Source organism: Oncorhynchus mykiss, chromosome 29 (assembly GCF_057628025.1).
Source record: "Oncorhynchus mykiss isolate SJ-2025 chromosome 29, ASM5762802v1, whole genome shotgun sequence".
Taxonomy (NCBI): Eukaryota; Metazoa; Chordata; class Actinopteri; order Salmoniformes; family Salmonidae; genus Oncorhynchus; species Oncorhynchus mykiss.
Window position 1 is genome coordinate 45,316,755 of NC_143050.1, and position 24,619 is coordinate 45,341,373.

General features: G+C 41.8%; 1 protein-coding gene across 2 annotated transcripts in view; it reads left to right on the forward strand.

Moving 5' to 3' along the window:
- The window catches only part of LOC110509521 (protein zer-1 homolog), a 51,637-nt gene that overhangs the window by 19,093 nt on the left and 7,925 nt on the right, over positions 1-24,619 (forward strand). For both annotated transcript variants that reach the window (XM_021590437.3, XM_021590436.3), the window contains exons 4-13: positions 2,963-3,408; positions 3,774-3,941; positions 6,767-6,881; positions 9,100-9,246; positions 9,566-9,739; positions 15,894-16,109; positions 16,238-16,279; positions 16,580-16,699; positions 16,901-17,016; positions 17,338-17,526. In XM_021590437.3, the coding sequence (XP_021446112.3) occupies positions 2,963-3,408; positions 3,774-3,941; positions 6,767-6,881; positions 9,100-9,246; positions 9,566-9,739; positions 15,894-16,109; positions 16,238-16,279; positions 16,580-16,699; positions 16,901-17,016; positions 17,338-17,526 (1,733 nt within the window). The remainder of the gene's footprint in view (positions 1-2,962; positions 3,409-3,773; positions 3,942-6,766; positions 6,882-9,099; positions 9,247-9,565; positions 9,740-15,893; positions 16,110-16,237; positions 16,280-16,579; positions 16,700-16,900; positions 17,017-17,337; positions 17,527-24,619) is intronic.

Sequence of the window (24,619 nt, forward strand, 5' to 3'; positions counted from 1 at the left end):
AAATTTGAGGGTGTTTAAAGGTGGTGTGTTTGTCTGCCAGAGATCAAAACAGATTAAGTTCTAGAGCCAATTCAGGGTCCGGCATGCAGCTGATAAAGGAAAGCTCAGAGTAAAAAAATAAATAAATAAACATTATGCAAGGAACAATGTTTTTCTGTTTGGTATCTTGAATACATACAATAGGACAGTGATCACTGATGTCTTTAGCAAAGACACCACTCAATAAGTACTTGTGGAGGCAAATAAGTACTTGTTTGTCAAAATTAGTGAGGAGTTTGATGGGTTTCTTACATTCATCTAAGTTAGGTTAAAGCCAAGACGAACAAATATTCTTCAAATGATCAGAGGCTGGGGTAAAACATTCCAGGTTAAAATCTCCTAAAATAATGAATTCAGATGACAGAAATGTTTTAAATATTCAGAAATATTATCAACAGCATCTGTTAATGCAGCAGGGGGGTGGGAAATCCCTGCTACAAACACATGCGTATAACCTATAACCAAACACCCACACTTTTTGAGTAAAGAGACACTTATAGATCAGGATGCCACATCAAGCATCCAGACATCAAGAAGATCCATCTTTGACATCAAGCTTTGCACGTTTACGTTCAACAGCCTAAGCCCTCTACGTGATTTGAAAACCTAGCTGGTCTCCATATTTGTGAAATTCACAATAGAACTAATAGCACTTGTTTAGAGAACCACTAGCTGCTGGATTGGCAAAGGTATTCTGGATTGACAAAGGTATTCTGGATTGACAAAGGTATTCTGGATTGGCAAAGGTATTCTGGATTGACAAAGGTATTCGGGATTGACAAAGGTATTCTGGATTGACAGACATTCAGGGGAGTTACAGAAACATAAATGAGGGAACTTTGCTGCACCTCTGCGGGACATAACGTGCTTTTCATATCTGCTGTTGCTAATTATAATAGGGAGGACTGGAGCACGAACAGACCCGGACCATCAGTGTCTAAAACAGTTTACAATGTTGCTGGAACCCCTTTGGTTAGGTGAATCCTGTCTCTTTCTCCACTGTTGTCTTTATTTGGAAGTTCAGCTACAGGTGTTAACAGGCTAATGGAGTAGTGTTTCCACTGCTTAAATTGACAGTAGCACAACTGAGCAGGGTCAAGGCTGGAAGGTCTCGGTTCACAAACCCCTTAATGTCCGACAGCGTTAGTTCACCTGGTACTGTAAGGCTAGACTTGATAATTGATACCAAAGGGTTTTGTCTTGTACAGTACAGTTTTCTTGTACAGAAGGGAAATTCATAACATGACGCAACTCAAAAAGGTCATAAGCCCATTTTCAAATTGCCCCTATATAATTAAACCAATCAAATTGCGGCCTTATAATTCAACCATTCTGGGACTTTCAAATCTTCGTGAGGGATCAAGTGGGGTTATGATCCTGAAATGCCATATTTACATAAGTATTCAGACCCTTTACTCACTACTTTGTTGAAGCACCATTGGCAGCGATTTACAGCCTTGAGTCTTCTTGGGTATGATGCTACAAGCTTGGCACACCTGTATTTGTGGACTTCCTCTCATTCTTCTCTGCAGATCCTCTCAAGCTCTGTCAGTATAGATGGGGAGCGACACTGCACAGCTATTTTTTGGTCTCTCCAGAGATGTTCAATCGGGTTCAAGTCCGGGCTCTGACTGGGCTTCTCAAGGATATTCAGAGACTTGTCCCGAAGCCACTCCTGCGTTGTCTTGGCTGTGTGATTAGGGTCGTTGTCCTGTTGGAAGGTGAACGTTCGGCCCAGTCTGAGGTCCTGAGCACTCTGGAGCAGGTTTTCATCAAGGATCTCTCTCTACTTTTCTCCGTTCATCTTTGCCTCGATCCTGACTAGTCTTTCAGTCCTTGCCGCTGAAAAAAATATCCACAGCATGATGCTGCCACCACCATGCTTTACCGTAGGGATGGTACCAGGTTTCCTCCAGACATGGCTCTTGGCATTCCGGCCAAAGACTTCATCTTGGTTTCATCAGACCTTTTGTTTCTCGTTGTCTGAGAGTCTTTAGGTGCCTTTTGGCAAACTCCAAGTGGGCTGTCATGTACAGTACCTTTTACTGAGGAGTGACTTCCACCTGGCCACTCTACCATAAATCGCTGATTGGTGGAGTGCTGCAGAGATGGTTGTCCTTCCGGAAGGTTTTCTCATCTCCACAGAGGAACTCTGGAGCTCTGTTAGTGACCATTGGGTTCTTGGTCACCTCCCTGACCAAGGTCCTTCTCCCCCGATTGCTCAGTTTCCAAACTTCTTCCATTTAAGAATGATGGAGGCCACTGTGTTCTTGGGCACCTTCAGTGCTGCATACATTTTTGGTACCATTCTTCAGATCTGTGCCTCTACACAATCCTGTCTCAGAGCTCTACGCGCAATTCCTTTGACCTCATGGCTTGGTTTTTGATGACATGCGCTGCCAACTGTGGGACCTTATATAGACATTTGTGTGCCTTTCCAAATCTTGTCCAATCAATTGAATTTACAACAGGTAGACTCCAATCAAATTGTAGAAACATCTCAAGGATGATCAATGGAAACAGGATGCACCCGAGCTAAATTTAGAGTCTCGTAGCAACGGGTCTGAATACTTATCTAAATAAGGTATTTCTGTTTTTATTTTAATATATTTGCAAAAAATGTCTAAACCTGTTTTCGCTTGTCATTATGGGGTATTGTGTGTAGATTGATGACACATTTTTTTTATTTAATCCATTTTAGAATAAAGCTGTAACGTAACAATGTGGAAAAAGTAAAGTGGTCTGAATGCTTTCCGAATGCACTGTATAAATAATTATACCTGCAGCCTTTAGGTAAAGTGTTACCAAAACAGGTCAATGTTGCCTTTCTACATGACCAATTCAGGAAACATAGGCTAAGCAATGAAACAGTGACATTCAACGTTTGTTTTGAACTAACACAGCCACTCTTCGCCCCAACCAGGACTTGATAGAGCTCCACCTCACCAACTGCAACAACCTATCAGCTCACAGCCTCAGGACTTTAACCAGATTCCGCCAGACCCTGGTCTCCCTCAGCCTGTTCGGCTGCAGCCGCATCTTCTATCGCAAGGGTGGTGCCCCACTGGCATGCGACGAAGAAGAGGAGGAAGAGAGGCCAGCCTCCAGACAGGCACCGGAGACAGACTTCAGCTTCCAGGGCTTCAACCGGCTGCGGCTGCTCAACCTCGGGGGTCTGCCTGAGGAGGTGGACGCTGAGGCTCTGCTCAAGCCCCTGCCGGCCCTCACCTCCCTAGACCTGTCCGGGGTGCCGCTGCCCAAGGCTGCCTTCCTGGCCCACTGGAAGGAGAGGCTGGCCTCGCTAGTGCTCTACAATGTGGACCTCTCCGAGGAGCTAATCAACACGGTGGTGGAGCTGGGACACCTCAGGTGAGCTGGGAAGGGTGAGGTAAAACGTTTATTCTTGAGAACGGCCTCAAAATGGTTTATTTTTCGGGCACCTTGGTTCTGGGATAACCATCAGAATTTGCTTGATTTAGAGAGTTCAAGTTGAGAGTTCAAGATATGCTGCAGAATACTGTGTGTGTCATTGTTTGTTTTAAGTCCTAGAGCTAGGTGATGATTATAGATGTAGGGTTTTGGTCAATAATTAATCAACAAGAACTGTTCATCATGATGAATTTATTATCTTGAACTCTCAGCTTCTCAAATTGAATGATCTAAATCAAGCAAAGATCACTAGTTGTGCAGTAGACTTGTAAAACATTTTGTACCCTTCTTTCTATGTTCCCTAGGCACCTGGATATCTCTAGAGAGCGCAATTCCAAGTTCAAGATGACCCGTAAGATCCTGACGGCCATTGTGCAGGGCCTAGTCAACCTGGTGTCACTGGACATCTCAGGTCATATCATGCTGGACAACTGCACAGTCCCACACTTCGAGGAGGCCATGGGACGTCCAAGGTGAGTTGCTTCTATGACACTAGCTTATAAACTCAACAAAAAAAGGAACATCCTCTCACTGTCAACTGCGTTTATTTTCAGCAAACTTAACATGTGTAAATATTTGTATGAACATAACAAGATTCAATAACTGAGACATAAACTGAACAAGTTCCACAGACATGTGACTAACAGAAATGGAATAATGTGTCCCTGAACAAAGGGGGGGTCAAAGTCAAAAGTAATGGTCAGTTTCTGGTGTGGCCACCAGCTGCATTAAGTACTGCAGTGCATCGCCTCCTCATGGACTGCACCAGATTTGCCAGTTCTTGTTGTGAGACGTTACCCCACTCTTCCACCAAGGCACCTGCAACTTCCCGGACATTTTTTGGGGGAATGGCTCTAGCCCTCACCCTCGATCCAACAGGTTCCAGATGTGCTCAATGGGATTGAGATCTGTGCTCTTCACTGGCCATGGCAGAACACTGACATTCCTGTCTTGCAGGAAATCGCACACAGAACTAGCAGTATGGCTGGCGGCATTGTCATGCTGGAGGGTCATGTCAGGATGAGCCTGCAGGAAGGGTACCACATGAGGGAGGAGGATGTCTTCCCTGTAACACACAGCGTTGAGATTGCCTGCAATGACAACAAGCTCAGTCCGATGATGCTGTGAATCACCACCCATACCATGACAGACCCTCGGTGTAATGCTCATTCCTTCAACGAAAAACTTGAATCCGACCTTCACCCCCGATGAGACAAAGCCGCGACTCATCAGTGAAGAGCACTTTTTGCCAGTCCTGTCTGTTCCAGTGACGGTGGGTTTGTGCCCATAGGCAATGTTGTTGCTGTTGACGACCTGCCTTATAACAGGTGCATGTTCATTATTTGTTTATGGTTCTTTGATAAGCATGGGAAACAGTGTTTAAACCCTTTACAATTAAGATCTGGGAAGTTATTTGGATTTTTACTAATTATCTTTGAAAGACAGGGTTCTGAAAAAGGGATCTTAATTTTTTTGCTGAGTTTAGATGACTCTCAAAGCATCTACATTTGAAGTCTGAAGTTTACATACACCTTAGCCAAATACATTTAAACTCTGTTTTTCACAATTCCTGACATTTAATCAGAGTAAAAATTCCCTGTCTTAGGTCAGTTAGCTTTATTTTATCACCACTTTATTTAAAGAATGTGAAATGTCAGAAGAATAGTAGAGAGAGTGATTTATTTCAGCTTTTATTTATTTCATCACATTCCCAGTGGGTCAGAAGTTTACATACACTCAATTAGTATTTGGTAGCATTGCCTTTAAATTGTTGAACTTGGGTCAAACTTTTTGGGAAGCCTTCCACAAGCTTCCAATAATAAGTTGGGTGAATCTTGGCCCATTCCTCCTGACAGAGCTGGTGTAACTGACTCAGGTTTTTAGGCCTCCTTGCTTGCACATGCTTTTTCAGTTCTGCCCACAAATGTTCTATAGGATTGAGGTCAAGGCTTTGTGATGGCAACTCCAATACCTTAACTTTGTTGTCCTTAAGCCATTTTGCCACAACTTTGGAAGTATGCTTGGGGCATTGTCCATTTGGAAGACCCATTTGCGACCAAGCTTTAACTCCCTGACTGATGTCTTGAGATGTTGCTTCAATATACTCACATAATTTTCCTACCTCATGATGCCATCTATTTTGTGAAGTACATCAGTCCCTCCTGCAGCAAATCACCCCCACAACATGATGCTGTCACCCCCGTGCTTCACCGTTGGGATGGTGTTCTTCTGCTTGCAAGCCCCCCCTTTCTCCTCCAAACATAACAATGGTCATTATGGCCAAACAGTTCTATTTTTGTTTCATCAGACCAGAGGACATTTCCCCAAAAAGTACAATCTTTGTCCCCATGTGCAGTTGCAAACCGTAGTCTGGCTTTTTTATGGCGGTTTTAGAGCAGTGGCTTCTTCCTTTCTGAGCGGCCTTTCAGGTTATGTCGATATAGGACTCATTTTTACTGTGGATATAGATACTTTTGTACCTGTTTCCTCCAGCATCTTCACAAGGTCCTTTGCTGTTGTTCTGAGATTGATTTGCACTCTTCGCACCAAAGTACGTTCATCTCTAGGAGACAGAACGCATCTCCTTCCTGAGCGGTATGATGGCTGCGTGGTCCCATGGTGGTAATACTTGTATACTATTGTTTGTACAGATGAACGTGCTCCCAAGGATGAACCAGACTTGTGGAGGCCTACAATTTTTTTCCTGAGGTCTTGGCTGATTTCTTTTGATTTTCCATGATGTCAAGCAAAGAGGCACTGAGTTTGAAGGTAGGCCTTGAAATACATCCACAGGTACACCTCCAATTGACTCAAATTATGTCAATTAGCCTATCCGAAGCTTCTAAAGCCATGACATAATTTTCTGGAATTTTCCAAGCTGTTTAAAGGCACAGTCAACTTAGTGTATGTAAACTTCTGACACACTGGAATTGTGATACAGTGAATTATAAGTGAAATAATCTGTCTGTAAACAGTTGTTGGAAAAATGACTTGTGTCATGCACAAAGTAGATGCACTAACCGACTTCCCAAAACTATAGTTTGTTAACAAGAAATTTGTGGAGTGGTTGAAAAACAAGTTTTAATGATCCCAGCCTAAGTGTATGTATGTAACTTCCGACTGCGTGCGTGCGTGTATGTATGAGTTTATGTATGAAGAGTTTATGTTTGCTCTATGGTCATGTGGATTTCAGCATCATCCTTTGTCATGTAAGTAGTAGGACTAGTTGATGTATTCTCTGTACGTTTTCCATGTTATGTAAGTGTGACAGACTCATGTCTTTTTTTTTCTTTTTTAGTATCGAGCCCTGCAAGAGCAGCATCTACCCTTTCCAGGAGCTAAAGAGGCCTCTGCAGTTTCTGGGGCTCTACAACACCACCCTTTGTAATGTGACACACATCCCTGCTTACAAGGTAAAGTTTGACCAACTCCGGTCCTGGAGAACTGCTGGGTGCGTAGGCTTTTGCTCCAGCTCATCACTAACACCCCTAATTCAAATATTTTCTTATCAAGGTCTTTGTTCAGGTCCACGATTAGCCAAATTAGCTGTGTTACTACAGAGCTGGAACAAATGCTAGAGCAGGGTTGAACCAAAAACCTGCACATCCAGTCAGTCTAAGAGACTACAACAGGGTGGGATTCATTCAGCATCAAACAGAAGACAACTGACTGAAATAGGAAACAACTACCTGATATTGCCCAATAAGAAACATTTTTTTTCTCTTTCCATTGCAAAACGTTTTTCCATAGTGTGCGCTAATGAATACCACCCTGGTGTATATGTATGTTTGTATGATCAGAGGAGGCTGGTGAGGGGAGAACGGCTCATAATAATGGCTGAAATGGAATGGTAAAACATGGAAACCATGTATGTATGTACGTACGTACGTACACTTGCCTCCGTATGTATTTGAGCCTAAAGTCTACCACAGAATGAGTCATAATACCCATAAAACCTAGTGGTCAAAGAAATGGTTCCAATTTGTTTTTCCACCATTCGTTTTTCCAATAGGGGATTGTAGAAACACTTCAAATATGGTCTGTGTTTCGTGTAGGTGTGACGTTTTGGTAACTGTGTACATCCCTCTTGGACAAGTTGACTTTTAGCAATATATTTACCCCCCAAAAATGAAATGCTAATTAGCTGCTAATGTGGCTATCATAAAGAACTACAAATGCCATGATGATATGGACTAGACTGCTGAATCAAGACAAAGGTAATAATCTCTTGATTAACTATCTGTTAGCTAAATGTTGTAAATAATAAATTGGCTACATTTCTTAAAATGGACAATTCTGTGAACTGTCTTGTGCAAGTTTTATGTGTTTTATATGCCAGGGTATGTCATGCCAGGGTAAGACTTCACAAAACACAGCCCTTATTTTAAGTGTTTCTAAAATAGGTATAGTATATAGGTCTATGGAGCAGGCAGCTACACTGTCAAACTAAAAAGTCTCCAAACACCATGACTGTGTAATGTATGGAATATTTGAGGGTGTTTTCATATACACTATATATACACAGAAGTATGTGGACATCCCTTCAAATTAGTGGATTCGGCAATTTCAAATAAAATCGAGCACACAGCCATGCAATCTCCATAGACAAACATTGGCGTAGAATGGCCCGTACTGAAGAGCTCAGTGATTTTCACCTGGCACCGTCATAGGATGCCACCTTTCCAAGAAGTCAGTTCGTCAAGTTTCTGCCCTACTAAAGCTGCCCTGGTCAACTGTAAGTGCTGAGCTTCATGAAATGGGTTACCATGGCCGAGCAACCGCACACAAGCCTAAGATCACTATGAGCAATGCAAATGCAGGTCCATACAGAAATTGTTTGTCGAGATCGGTGTGGAAGAACTTGACTGACCTGCACCGGTCCCTGACCTCAAACCCATCAAACACCTTTGGGATGAATTAGAACGCCCACTAATCGCCCAGCATCAGTGCCTGACCTCACTAATGCTTTTGTGACTGAATGGAAGCAAGTTCCTGCAACAATGTTCCAACATCTAGTGGACAGCCTTCCCAGAAGTGTGGAGACTGTTATAGCAGCAAATGGAGGACCAATTCCATATCAACTTCATATTAACCCATGATTTTGGAATGAGATGTTTGACGAACAGATGTCCACATACATTTAGTCATGTGGTTTATTTAGCAGATGTTATTGCGGGTGTAGCAAAATCAACAATAACTCTTGAACCATTCAAGCTAGAGACACCAAACCAACTTTCTCATGTTCAGGCTATCCTAACATCAAATTCTAGAACGTGTATCAACTATAACGATATACATTTTATATACATTTGCATTACATAACCCACCAACATTGTCTGGAACCGTTCAAGCTATGGCACCAAACAAAGTTTCACATGTTCAGGCAATCCTATCAATCGATCCCTCACAAGCTAGCATGCGCACCAGATTTTATTCAGGAAATGTACTTCTAGTTTTAACCATGTTCATATTTTGGGTTCTGATGGGGTAGGACAGTTGAACAAGCTCATGAGGCATGCATAAGTTATATTCTTCAAGAATGAATGGGTATATATCATAAGCCCCCAAAAAATACGTAGCAGTTGCTGATTGCCCCTTAAATACATAATCTGTCTATCATGTCTGGTTCAGGTCACAGGCTCTAAGAATGAAGACCAGGTCCTGAATGCCATCGAGGTCTACACAGAGTTCCGCCCGGAGCTGGCCCACCGAGCCATCAACCAGCTGTTTGATATCGCCAGGATACAGCACTGCAGCCAGCTACTGCGGGCACTGCAGGTTAGGGACCTTTATGGTTTAAATTAAAGTAGAGTGTCTCAGCGTTTCTCTTCAAAGAAATGCTTCTTTAATGCTTTAGATAGCGTGAGAGCCCGGACATTTGTTTACTTATCACACCTCTGTGGTTTTCTGCTTTATAAATGAAAGTCGCACACTCCTTTATCATTTTGCAGTGAACTTCAAAGAATAATGGATTGTGCGGCTTTATTTTTATCTTTCTCAGTTACCTGTATTCCTATTCAGCACCTCAAGGGTCTGCGTTCTTTATTCCTATACCCCCCTTGTGCTATAACCCTTCTGTCTTGTCGTGATCCACCAGCTGGTGATCGCTGCACTGAAGTGCCACAAGTATGACAAGAGCATCCAGGTGACGGGCAGCGCGGCCCTGTTCTACTTGACCAACACAGAGTACCGCAGTGATCAGAGTGTGCGGTTGCGCCGGCAGGTCATCCAGGTGGTGCTCAACGGCATGGAGCAGTACCAGGAGGTCACGGTAAGGTCACAGGGAAGGGTCCAGACCTGGGTTCAGTTTGTTTTTTAATATATATACACAGCTCAAAACAAGTACATTTATTTGAGTATTTGAATGGTTATTTGTAAAAACCAAATAATCTGCCAAATTGTATTTCACAAAACCTTTGTTATAACTCAAGCAGAGTTTGAAGAAAAAAATGAATTGGCAAAGAAACTACAGGCCATGAGTAACTTGGTCAAAAGAATGGCACTGATTGGCCTATAGGTGGCGCTGTTATAAGCGGCCTCACTTAAACCCTCCTCCATCACCTGTTTGACCTAGAGACTTGACACTTTGTATGTAGGCGTCTCATCATGCTGAACAAATTAAATGTACCTCTGGTATATCTCTTAACTTATGAACCATAGGGCCAAAAGACACCAAATGTGGAATGTACAGTGCATTTGGAAAGAATTCAGACCCCTTCACTTTTTTTTTCACATTTTGTTACGTTACAGCCTTATTCAAAAATGTATTTAAAAAAAAAAAAAGGAACTCATCAATCGACACACAATACCCCATAATGACAAAGCAATTTTTGGGGGCAAAAATACAATTTAAAAAATTAAATATCACATTTACATAAGTATTCAGACCCTTTACTTAGTACTTTGTTTAAGCACCTTTGGCACCAATTACAGCGTCAAGTCTTCTTGGGTATGACGCTACAAGATTGGCACACCTTTATTTGGGGAGTTTTTCTATTCTCTGCAGATCCTCTCAAGCTCTTGTCAGGTTGGATGGGGTGTGTCGCTGCACAGCTAATTCCAGGTCTCTCCAGAGATGTTCGATCAGGTTCAAGTCCGGGCTTTGGCTGGGCCGTCTAAGGATATTGTGACTTGTCGCGAAGCCACTCCTTTGTTGTCTTGGCTGTGTGCTTTGGGTTGTTGTCCTGTTGGAAGGTGAACTTTTGCCCCAGTCTGAGAACCATCTCCAGAGCGCTCAGGACTTCATCAAGGATCTCTCTGTATTTTGCTCCGTTCATCATTGCCTCAATCCTGACTAGTCTCACGGTCCCTGCCACTGAAAAACATCCCCACCATGCTTCACCGTAGGGATGGTGCCTGGTTTCCTCCAGACGTGACGCTTGGCTTTAGGCCAAAGAGTTCAATGTTGGTTTCATCAGAATCTTGTTTCTCATTGTCTGAGAGTCTTTAGGCGCCTTTTGGCAAATTCCAAGCGGGCTGTCATATGCCTTTTACTGAGGAGTGGCTTCCATCTGGCCACTCTACCATAAAGGCCTGATTTGGTGGAGTGCTGGAGAGATGGTTATCCTTCTGGAAGGTTCTCCCATCTCCACAGAGGAACTCTGGAGCTCTGTCAGAGTGACCGTCGGTTTCTTGGTCACCCTCCAGACCAAGGCCCTTCTCTCCCGACTGCTCAGTTTGGCTGGGCGGCCAGCTCTAGGAAGAGTCTTGGTGGATCCAAAAATAATGGAAGCCACTGTGTTCTTGGGGACCTTCAATGCTGCAGACATTTTTTGGTACTCTTCCCCCTGATCTGTGCCTCGACACAATCCTGTCTCGGAGCTCTACAGACAATTCCTTCGACCTCATGGCTTTGTTTTTGCTCTGACATTCACTGTCAACTGTGGGACCTTATATAGACAGTTGTGTGCCTTTCCAAATCATGTCCAATCAATTGAATTTATCACAGGTAGACTCCAAACAAGTAGTAGAAACATCTCAAGGAAGATCAATGGAAACAGGACACACCTGAGCTCAATGTTTCGTGTCTCATAGCAAAGTGGCTGAATACTTACTGTATGTAAATAAGGTATGTCTGTTTATGTTAAATAAATTTGCTAAAAATGTCTAAAAAACGTTTTTTGCTTTGTCATTATTTGGTATTGTTGATTAGGGGAAAAAACCATTTGAATCAAATTTAGAATAAGGCGTAATAAAAATGTGGAAAAAGTCCAGGGGTCTGAATACTTTCCGAAGGCACTGTATACATTCTACAGACCCTACTGAGTATTCCCTACAAGTATTTTATTTCTGCACCCAGAATAGTTCTTGCTCTAAGCCAATATTTATTCCATATACAATGATTTGCTTTGGGGCATTTATTTGGCATTGGAACGTGTTTTAAAACCCCAATTTAATTAAAATGTCACTTAAATATGAACAAATATGAATCATTGTTAATTTTTTTGACAATTATTTTTCAAATCATGAATGGTTGACACTTTTCTACTATTACTTGGGTAACTTTTATTTGGAAAATGTCCATAATTCCATGACCCGGAAGTTATTTTTTTGTGTTGCTGACGAGACATTGATCATGTGACGAGTTCGCAAATCAAATGACTCACTTGTGCTGCCACTGGACAGCGAAAAAACAAGTAAGTTAACTTTTATTTATTGCAATTTAAGTTAGTTTCTATTAGTTAGATTACATACTGTAGCTACCTCAATCGTTATTTCAATAATTTTGGTGACTTTACAGCAATTGATAGCTAGCTGAAATTGAGTTAGCTAGTAGGATCAGCTAAATACAAATCTCCCTACATACTCATTGTCACCTCATGAGATTTTAAATGAAAGAGGAATGGAATAATACGAATGGAATGCAGTTTCCCATATTCCCGTTTAGAGTTTCTGTCGCAGCATAGAAATGCCCTTATCCGGATGTTGTGACAAAGGCATTTCCTAACAGACTTTCTTTGTTGTTACTTTTAAGGTTGGAACCAACATGCAGTACCTCCAGCTGGAAGAGAGGCAAGAACCGTTTGTCCGCCAGCTCAGAGCTACACTATTCACAGCCCTGTCTAATGTTCAATGTAATTAATTGCATTGCTGGACTTTTTAAAACTTCATGTATTTGTGTTGTTTAAAAATTGTGCAAATTAAAGGAAATGTATGGTTAAACATGTATTTGATGTTTATTTGTTTTAGCTGTTAGTGATAATTCCCTAAATGTTAATGCATTTGTGTTTACATCATTAAGCCTTTGTGTATGTGTCATGAACGACCAAAGGTGTCTGACCTTATAGTAAGTACAGCGTCATATGATACAAGGCATTTAGGTATGTGTTATAAATGACCAAAGGGGTCTGACTTCAAATGAAGTACAGTGTCATGCCTTAGTCTTTGTGGATGTGTTATGAATGAATGAAGATGTCTCACTTCAAACTAAGTATGACATGACACTACGTAGTGTCAATAAATAGGTTATTAACGTTCTGCTGATTTATGAAGGTTCTCTCATGATCCACAGGTTACTGTAGGATGTGAGAGGTTTTTAAATGGGTTGATGGACCTGCAAAGCGTGTGTGTGTGCGTGCCAAATCAAGATGATTTGGAGTAGTCCAACCTGAGATTACCGCACCAGGTATTCATTCCTCTTCTGTTCCTCTTCTGTTCCCATGCTGGCGATTTCAACCTGTTACAATGGTGCCAACATTTTGTGGCTGGTCTTTCAGTGGGGGAGTGGGGTGATTGTGTCGAAGACCGCACATATAAGCCTGGGATATCAGAGTGACCTTACTGAGTAAATGATTTGTCACCGTCACTACTTAACACACTACTCAAAAAGTCATAATTATGGCTAGACCATGCCCATTTCCACAATTTTTCTTCTTAAAATGTGATTTTAACCCTAACTAATGAAGACCAAGTTTGATGTGTTGGTCCACCAGACCTTCCCACGCATTGGGGCGGAAGTGTCTGGGAAAGGGATTAGGTGTAATGTGACTAACATGACTTTACTTTAGAGCATTTTCCATCCGTTTAGCACAACATGTCACCCTTTATAAAGCACATGTTGATATCATATTCAACCTAGTGGGTTATGTCACATTTGACATTGGAGATTGTCACAGTTATGCCACATTTATGAAGCATGACATACAGTGGGGCAAAAAAGTATTTAGTCAGCCACCAATTGTGCAAGTTCTCCCACTTGAGAGAGGCCTGTAATTTTCATCATAGGTACACTTCAACTATGACAGGCAAAATGAGAAAAAGAAGTCCAGAAAATCACATTGTAGGATTTTTTATGAATTTATTTGCAAATTATGGTGGAAAATAAGTATTTGGTCACCTACAAACAAGCAAGATTTCTGGCTCTCACAGACCTGTAACTTCTTCTTTAAGAGGATCCTCTGTCCTCCACTCGTTACCTGTATTAATGGCACCTGTTTGAACTTATCAGTATAAAAGACCTGTCCACAACCTCAAACAGTCACACTCCAAACTCCACTATGGCCAAGACCAAAGAGCTGTCAAAGGACACCAGAAACAAAATTGTAGACCTGCACCAGGCTGGGAAGACTGAATCTACAATAGGTAAGCAGCTTGGTTTGAAGAAATCAACTGTGGGAGCAATTATTAGGAAATGGAAGACATACAAGACCACTGATAATCTCCCTCGATCTGGGGCTCCACGCAAGATCTCACCCCGTGGGGTCAAAATGATCACAAGAACGGTGAGCAAAAATCCCAGAACCACATGGGGGGACCTAGTAAATGACCTGCAGAGAGCTGGGACCAAAGTAACAAAGCCTACCATCAGTAACACACTACGCCGCCAGGGACTCAAATCCTGCAGTGCCGGACGTGTCCCCCTGCTTAAGCCAGTACATGTCCAGGGCCGTCTGAAGTTTGCTAGAGAGCATTTGGATGATCCAGAAGAAGATTGGGAGAATGTCATATGGTCAGATGAAACCAAAATAGAACTTTTTGGTAAAAACTCAACTCGTTGTGTTTGGAGGACAAAGAATGCTGAGTTGCATCCAAAGAACACCATACCTACTGTGAAGCATGGGGGTGGAAACATCATGCTTTAGGGCTGTTTTTCTGCAAAGGGACCTGGACGACTGATCCGTGTAAAGGAAAGAATGAATGGGGCCAAACACACCGCCCGGGCAACGAAGGAGTGGCTTCGTAAGAAGCATTTCAAGGTCCTGGAGTTGCCTAGCCAGGCTCCAGATCAACCCCATAGAAAATCTTTGGAGGGAGTTGAAAGTCTGTGTTGCCCAGCAACAGCCCCAAAACATCACTGCTCTAGAGGAGATCTGCATGGAGGAATGGGCCAAAATACCAGCAACAGTGTGTGAAAACCTTGTGAAGACTTACAGAAAACGTTTGTGTAACGGTTCTCTTCGGGTGAAGTAGAGGCGGACCAAAATGCAGCGTGGTTTCTATTCATGGTTTTTTAATGAAGAAAACTAACAAAACAATAAATGTGAGAAAACCTAAACAGCCTATCTGGTGACAACAAAGACAGGAACAATCACCCACGAAACACTCAAAGAATATGGCTGCCTAAATATGGTTCCCAATCAGAGACAACGATAAACACCTGCCTCTGATTGAGAACCACTCCAGACAGCCATAGACTTACCTAGAAAACCCCACTAAGCCACAATCCCGATACGTACGAAAAAACCCCAAGACAAAACACACCACATAAATAACCCATGTCACACCCTGGCCTGACCAAATTAATAAAGAAAACACAAAATACTAAGACCAGGGCGTGACAGTTTGACCTCTGTCATTGCCAACAAAGGATATATAACAAAGTATTGAGATAAACTTTTGTTATTGACCAAATACTTATTTTCCACCATAATTTTCAAATGAATTAATAAAAAATCCTACAATGTTATTTTCTGGATTTTTTTTTTCTCATTTTGTCTGTCATAGTTGAAGTGTACCTATGATGAAAATTACAGGCCTCTCATATTTTTAAGTGGGAGAACTTGAACAATTGGTGACTGACTAAATACTTTTTTGCCCCGCTGTATATGCTTTTTAACACATTTATGTAGTGCTTGTGAAGGGATTGTAAAGGCGTTATGAAGCCTTTATAAGGTGAACGTCATTTAAAGCAGGACCAAACATTCAACTACTTGTCTTTTCAAATAAAAGATATCTGAATACTTACTTCGAATGTACGTGAAATTGAGATATTTTAAAAAGTATCTGAACCCCGGTCTGGAGGGGTCAACTGAACCATCACGCCAACCAACATGTCACCCTAGTAGTCTCTTCCCTTCTCAAGTTAAAGCAAAGTTTATTCCCTTCACAAATTCTAAAGGGATGGATTGGTATAAACTAAGGCTGAAGGAGTTTCCACCATATCCCTCAACTCAGCTCCCCCTTTCCCCCCTCCTCACCAATCCCAGGTCCAGAGGAACTGCTGCCTGACGTTGTGTAACTTCAGCATCCCTGAGGAGCTGGAGTTCCAGTACGGCCGGGTCAACCTGCTGCTGCTGAAGATCCTGGAGCCGGCCCGGCAGGACGAGTCCATCCAGCGCATCGCCGTGCACCTCTGCAACGCCCTGGTCTGCCAGGTGGACAACCACCACAAGGAGGCTGTGGGCAAGATGGGATTCGTCAAGGTAGGGAAGACTGATGTATCCATATACTTATACACAGATTCATAGATTCTCTCTCTCAAACGCAGTAGGTCATTGATGCTTCGTGAAGTTGTCACATATGATTTTCATGCTCACTTTTTTTTTCTCAGACAATGTTGAATCTCATCCAGAAAAAGCTACAGGACAGGATGGTGAGTCTCATTTGGATTATTTATTGTGAATCAAAAATCCATATTTTGTACATCCCTACCATTCTACAAGTCTGAAATTACCTCGCAGAACCTGTAAAACTGGATTGAACCACATCACATTTGGATTGTGATGAGTCTTAGCTCATTCCAGACCTAATAGTATTTCTGCAATCCTTAAGGAAACATTGCGTGTTAAGCCAATTCATGTGTATTGTCTGGAATGGCATTGCCTGGCAGGCTACCTAGAGTTCACTTTGGATAAAAACAAATACCAACCACATTTTTTTGCTCTTTCTACAGTGTGACCAGGTAATGGAGTTCTCCTGGAGTGCTCTGTGGAACATCACTGACGAGACGCCAGACAACTGTCAGATGTTCCTTAACTGCAAGGGCATGAGCCTCTTCCTGGACTGCCTGAAGGTTAGCACACCTCAGGGATTTGTTTAAATCTACAACCTAAACTCAATCTCTCATCTCTCTTTTTTTTTTACCTGAAGGGTTCTGTTCTGTCAGGGAATGCTAGGTTTTGCCCCTCAAACAGTTTTTTCCACTGAAGATTCTCAGTCTCATCATCCTGTGTGTTGCTTTTGTATGTCCTCTTTGTCCTCCCCTGGCTCTCAGGAGTTTCCAGACAAGCAGGAGCTCCACCGTAACATGCTGGGGCTGCTGGGTAATGTAGCAGAAGTGAGGGCTCTGCGACCACAACTCCTCACACCACAGTTCATCTCTGTCTTCAGGTAAGAGAAGGTCCTTTGTCTATATTAAATGGTTAAATGCAGTCTTGTCTGATCCTGCTGCTATCTTGGACCAGGGACCATATGTATCAAGCATCTCAGAGTAGGGGTGCTGATTTAGAATCAGTTTTGCCTTTTGAATCACAGTGAATAAGATTACATGGATAGGGGGGACCTGATCCTAGATCAGCACATCTACTATGAGTCGCTTGATGCATACGGACCCAGGTTCGTCTTGCAATAGAGATTGCAATACTATTGACACTAACCTGGATAAATAAAGTTGGATTCTGCTTTGCTACTGTGACTGTTCTCTGGTGACAGTAACCTGCTGGACAGCAAGGCGGATGGGATCGAGGTATCCTATAATGCGTGCGGGGTGCTGTCCCACATCGTGTTCGATGGGCCAGATGCGTGGGCCATGGAAGAGCCACTGAGGGACATGGTCATGGACAAGATGATGGACGCTATCCAGAGCTGGGACGTCACCTCCCGCCGGAATATCAACTACAGGTAAACAGAGAGCTCAATCGAGATGGGTCTCTTGAGACACAGCGGTGGCCGCTGATTGGCTGAATACCCGAGGTGGTTGGAGTTGTCAACAAAGCAGCATGACAGAAATATGATGCCAAGTTTTCGAGCTACAGATCGTTTCTTTGAAAAGATATATAAAGCAATCTTTGCATTTGAATAACAGCATAAATACACCTATTTCAACGTTGCATGTTAAAAACCGAATGACCACTGCTGCACCTGCTGCCACTGTTTCGAACAGATTAGATTATTTAGAAAGAGCAGCCAGCTCACAAAAGAACGAATGCACCAGGATAGTTAGCTAACATAATGTCACAAAGCATAATGTGCTAGCCAGTTAACTTTCATTCTGAAATAACTTCTCATTTCCGAGTTAGTCAGATATTAGTTTTGAAAGACTTGAGTTTGACATGAGAGCTAACTAGCTAGGAGCTAGCTAGCTGCTTATAAAGAGTAGATAGCTAACTGGTTAATTTGACCAATAAATGAACCAAACTATTTCAAAAATGTTCTGTAGCTGGCTAATTAATTTGGTAATGCTTTGTGATACACCTGGTATATGCTGTTTTAGTCCACACAACATGTCGCCCTGTCACCTACAGTAAAACCTTATAAACAACATCAGGGGGAAACAATCAAATTGGCCATGCTTTTTGTTCTACCAGATCCACGATGAGAAGGTTCTAGCTAGTGTATCCCTCTGTCCTTGGACTCTTGTTGGATGTAGTTGATCCGTTTATCAGGTCCCAAGCTCTCATGACTGTTATGATTATTTATTGACAAGTTACTTACAATTATCTTTATACTTTAGGGCCATCTGTACCTGATAAAGCAGATATAGTCTCACGTGCAGAAGTAAGTCATCTGGCGCGAGAGACTCATTGGGAGGAAGAGACTAGCGCAGACCCAGAAGTTCTGACTGAACAGACGCACATTTGAGCACCCCCGGACGGTCCATTTACTTTGTGCTGTTATAATTTATCCTATGATATCCTGCGATTTCATTGGGGCAGTTCCCCCTCATAGCAAATAGCTGGCAAAACAATGGAAGCAATGTTCGCATGACCTATGTGCCCACAGAGGTGGAGCTGGCTGTCACTGAGGGGCAGAGAGTAGTACAGTGTATTGGGAAAGTATTAAGACCCCTTCACTTTTTCCACCCGTTGCTTTGGGAATCGAAATTGAGCTCAGGTGCATCCTGTTTCCATTGATCTTCCTTGAGATGTTTCTACAACTTGGTTGGAGTCCACCTGTGGTAAATTCAATTGATTGGACATGATATGGAAAGGCACACACCTGTCTATACAGTACATTCAGTAAGGGAAGACCCCCATGAAATGGACAAAAATGAGTGGCATCTTATTGGCATTTGGCGATCCATATACAGTGCCTTGCGAAAGTATTCGGCCCCCTTGAACTTTGCGACCTTTTGCCACATTTCAGGCTTCAAACATAAAGATATAAAACTGTATTTTTTTGTGAAGAATCAACAACAAGTGGGACACAATCATGAAGTGGAACGACATTTATTGGATATTTCAAACTTTTTTAACAAATCAAAAACTGAAAAATTGGGCGTGCAAAATTATTCAGCCCCTTTACTTTCAGTGCAGCAAACTCTCTCCAGAAGTTCAGTGAGGATCTCTGAATGATCCAATGTTGACCTAAATGACTAATGATGATAAATACAATCCACCTGTGTGTAATCAAGTCTCCGTATAAATGCACCTGCACTGTGATAGTCTCAGAGGTCCGTTAAAAGCGCAGAGAGCATCATGAAGAACAAGGAACACACCAGGCAGGTCCGGGATACTGTTGTGAAGAAGTTTAGATTTGGATACAAAAAGATTTCCCAAGCTTTAAACATCCCAAGGAGCACTGTGCAAGTGATAATATTGAAATGGAAGGAGTATCAGACCACTGCAAATCTACCAAGACCTGGCCGTCCCTCTAAACTTTCAGCTCATACAAGGAGAAGACTGATCAGAGATGCAGCCAAGAGGCCCATGATCACTCTGGATGAACTGCAGAGATCTACAGCTGAGGTGGGAGACTCTGTCCATAGGACAACAATCAGTCAGTATATATCAGTATATTGCACAAATCTGGCCTTTATGGAAGAGTGGCAAGAAGAAAGCCATTTCTTAAAGATATCCATAAAAAGTGTCGTTTAAAGTTTGCCACAAGCCACCTGGGAGACACACCAAACATGTGGAAGAAGGTGCTCTGGTCAGATGAAACCAAAATTGAACTTTTTGGCAACAATGCAAAACGTTATGTTTGGCGTAAAAGCAACACAGCTGAACACACCATCCCCATTGTCAAACATGGTGGTGGCAGCATCATGGTTTGGGCCTGCTTTTCTTCAGCAGGGACAGGGAAGATGGTTAAAATTGATGGGAAGATGGATGGAGCCAAATACAGGACCATTCTGGAAGAAAACCTGATGGAGTCTGCAAAAGACCTGAGACTGGGACGGAGATTTGTCTTCCAACAAGACAATGATCCAAAACATAAAGCAAAATCTACAATGGAATGGTTCAAAAATAAACATATCCAGGTGTTAGAATGGCCAAGTCAAAGTCCAGACCTGAATCCAATCGAGAATCTGTGGAAAGAACTGAAAACTGCTGTTCACAAATGCTCTCCATCCAACCTCACTGAGCTCGAGCTGTTTTGCAAGGAGGAATGGGAAAAAATGTCAGTCTCTCGATGTGCAAAACTGATAGAGACATACCCCAAGCGACTTACAGCTGTAATCGCAGCAAAAGGTGGCGCTACAAAGTATTAACTTAAGGGGGCTGAATAATTTTGCACGCCCAATTTTTCAGTTTTTGATTTGTTAAAAAAGTTTGAAATATCCAATAAATGTTGTTCCACTTCATGATTGTGTCCCACTTGTTGTTGATTCTTCACAAAAAAATACAGTTTTATATCTTTATGTTTGAAGCCTGAAATGTGGCAAAAGGTCACAAAGTTCAAGGGTGCCGAATACTTTCGCAAGGCACTGTACATGTAACAGTACTCTTCTTGCGTTGTGTACAATCAGTCATCGACACGGAACTCCAACATGTAGCACCAGTCATGTAGATTTATTCTGTTAGGAACGGCACAAAATTGCCTCACCATCCAACTCTGCACTCACGCACGCTGGTTTGGTGCTTGTTCACTGGGCTAGTTACCAAAATAAAACAATTACAATATACAATATATCTTTAACAATGTACCTGTTAGGAACGGCACAAAATTGCACGTCATGCAATGCACGTCTCACCATCCAACTCTGCACTCACCCACTGTACAAAATATATGAACCCCCCCCCCCCCCACCAGACACAGTAAGTTGCTAGCTAGTACTGGCGGGAATTCTCTACAACAAAATGCACAACAAATATTCTCCAAAAACCGCTGCATCTTATGTGTGATGTTCGAATAACATTTACAAACAATTTGATATACATTTTACATTTAAATCATCACTTGAGAGTATAAAAATCACTTTTGATGTACAGTGCTTTGCAACCAACAACTTACCGCTGCTTTGGTGCTTGTTCACTGGGACGATTCTAACTGGAACATCCCCCCTTGTCAGCAAGCTACGCAAACCAGCCAATAAGATGCCATGTTGAGTAGGTGAAGGCAAGACAAACTCAAACCAAAAACCCATTGGCTTAACAATAAAGTGGCAAGGGGATTCACCAATATAATCCTGTTACATACATACTCGCAAATATCACTCAAATGGACGGCATTTCATCAAAACCATATTGTAAGCGGAACATGGCAAATGCCAAGTGTCATACTCCAAAAATCCCAAAGATGGCGAGCGTGTTCCACCATAGATTTTCATATGGGAAATGGTCACAAAGTCAGGTCCCAAGGGTGAAATTTTCAAAATCTAAATTTTTTTCCAACATTTTTAAACCTCATAAAAAGTGTTTTTGGACCATTTTTTTTACATTTTTTATTTTAATTTTATGGATATACATTGGCAATGGACACTGTCAACTTGCAGAAGAGCATGTTCACATTGACAATATAGTGTATGTGTAATGGACACTGTCCATTTGGTGATGTTAAATCCCTCCTTAAATACATTGCAAATGTACAATTTTACACTGTCCATTTGCAATGTCTTACAATGGGCATTTACCATCACGAATTGGACATGCTCTAATATACTGCAGAAATGCCCAATTGACTGGCTCGTTGAACTCGGGGTGGCCGAGCAGTGATAATGGTTCCTCTCCATCGCTCGTTGGTGTTGATTTCAGCCTGTGGAAAATCCATCATTAAATCCATTGGAAATGTACATTGTCCATTTGCAATATAAAATGTGCAATTCCAATATATTATATTGCCATCAAGTCAACCATCAATAGGATATCGTACTGACACCAAACTCACTTTGTCCAACTCTTTTAGAAGCCAACTATCACATATTTCAGAGCCGGCCCACAATTCATAGCACCTTCTGTTAAAACCTGTTGCAACTCTAGGGGCAGTATTTTCATTTTTGGAAAAAAAATGTTCTGTCTGTTTTGTCAGGACAAGATGCTAGAATATGCATATAATTGACAGCTTTGGATAGAAAACACTCTAACGTTTCCAAAACTGTAAAGATATTGTCTGTGAGTATAACAGAACTGATGTTGCAGGCGAAAGCCTGAGAAAAATCCAATCCGGAAGTGCCCCATATTTTATAAGGGAACACCCCCCTGAAATGGACAAAAATGAATGGGAAGTCAGTGGCACTGGACAAACCATATCCACGGTGTCAATTTGGCGTCATTTCGTTCAAAGTTGATTGCAAATGCCATATGGCAAATGCCAGGTGTAACACTTTGAAAATCCAACAGGTGGCGAGCGCGCTCCACCGTGGTTTTTCATATTGCAAATGCAACACAAGTCAACAATTATTTTTTTACTTGCGCATAAGGCATATGTTTTGTCCATTTGCAATATGATTTCATAGGAAGTCAAAAGTCAAAAGTCAAAAATAGCAGAAATTTTGAAAAACTTCACACACCCTTAAAAAGTGTTTTACGCATTTATGTTGAAGAATACCCGTAGGGGGCTACATTACGCAAGTGGTCACATGATGCTCCCGGAGAAAATCTTGCGCAAAGTACAGAGGTAGCCATTATTCCAATCGCTTCTACTGAGAAACCAATTGTCCCGGTAGATATATTATCGAATAGATATTTGAAAAACACCTTGAGGATTGATTCTAAACAACGTTTGCCATGTTTCTGTCGATATTATGGAGCTAATTTGGAATATTTTTCGGCATTGTCGTGACCGCAATTTCCGGTCGATTTCTCAGCCAAACGTGAAGAACAAACGGAGCTATTTCGCCTACAAAAATACCTGGGAGTCTCGTGAGTGAAAACATCCGAAGTTCATCAAAGGTAAACGATTTCATTTGATTGCTTTTCTGATTTTCGTGACAAGGATGCCTGCTGCTAGCAAGGCATAATTATATTTATGTCCGTTGCGTTATGCTAATTAGTGTCAGATGATGACAACGGTCCCGTTCACGGGATGGGGTGTCACTAGAGGAACCTGTTGATGCCACCCCCCCCCCCCCCCCCCCCCCCCCGTTCAGCTCAAACCGTGGCGCATGGAACGCAAAAATATTCTTAGAAATATTTAACCTCCACACATTAACAAGTCCAATAGCTCAAATGAAAGATAATCACCTTGTTCATCTACCCAGCATGTCAGATTTTTTTAAATGTTTTACGGCGAAAACACACCACATATTTATATTAGATCACCACCGAAACCAAGACAAGAGGCAGCCATTTTGTCCCAGAAAATATAAAATTATAAAAGCAGGATTAAAAAATAAATCATTCACTAACCTTTTGAAAATCTTCATCAGATGACAGTAATAGGACATGTTACACAGTACATTTTTTTTTCAATAATATGCCATTTATATCCATAAATGTCCATTTACATTGAGTTCATGTTCAGAAATTACTCAAAAATGTCCGCAGGAAATCTAGGTAGCGCGGCAAGATAACGTAAATAGACATCATAAACTTTGACTAAATAAACATGTTCTACATATAGTTAGAAAGATACACTGCTTCTTTATGCAATCGCTTTGTTACATTTATTTTTAACGTTACAGAAATCGCACACTATTCAATATTCTGAGACGGCGCTCAGATATAAGCTACATTTCTCCGTAATGTTGGAGTCAACAGAAACACAGATTTCAGCATAAATATTCCCTTACCTTCGATGGTCTTCGTTCAGAATGTTCTGGATGGCTTCATACTTACCCAATACATCGTTTGGTTTCAAGTCTTGCGTCTTTGTATTAGCTACTGCTAATAACATCAGCTGAAATGCACCCAAAATGTCCTCTGGTCCGGAAAAGTTGCGCATCAAAACTTCAAAATTACATATTATATATTGACTAAACAGGTCAAACTAAGTGCAGAAGCAAGCTTTATGATGTTTTAAACACACAAAACAAATTTCAATTCAACCGGTCATCGTTTGTCCTTCTTCTGAGTACTGGAACAAAGGAATGGCTGTGACCAATTCGCGCCCTAACGCACAGGTTTTTTCTCGCGGCACTTACTCAAATCACTCCCATAGGGCCAATTATCGCGGGATTTGAACGATTAAATGCTCTACAGAATGAGGACATCTAGTGGAAGACATAGAAAGTGTCCCCAGATCCATAAGTGGTTGGGAAGGGTGGGGGCGATGACGTCAAAGTTGCTCCAACTTTCATGACCACAAAACTAGTTTGGAAGAATGCCTGCCCTGTGAGTTCTGCTATACTTACAGACATAATTCCAACGGTTTTAGAAGCTTTAGAGTGTTTTCTATCCAATAATAATTATTATATGCATATATTAGCAATTTTTGACACATTTTGTTTTCAGTTTACTAGGGGTACCCAATTCCTCCAAAGGGGGCATAAGTCAGCCATATCCTCAACAGGTTTTAAAACCATTAAAAAACCTTCAATAACATAGTTACATTCGAGCTGCGGGTCCAGTTCTGACATTATGTGTAGATCTAGCTGAGGCGACCCCGAATCCTG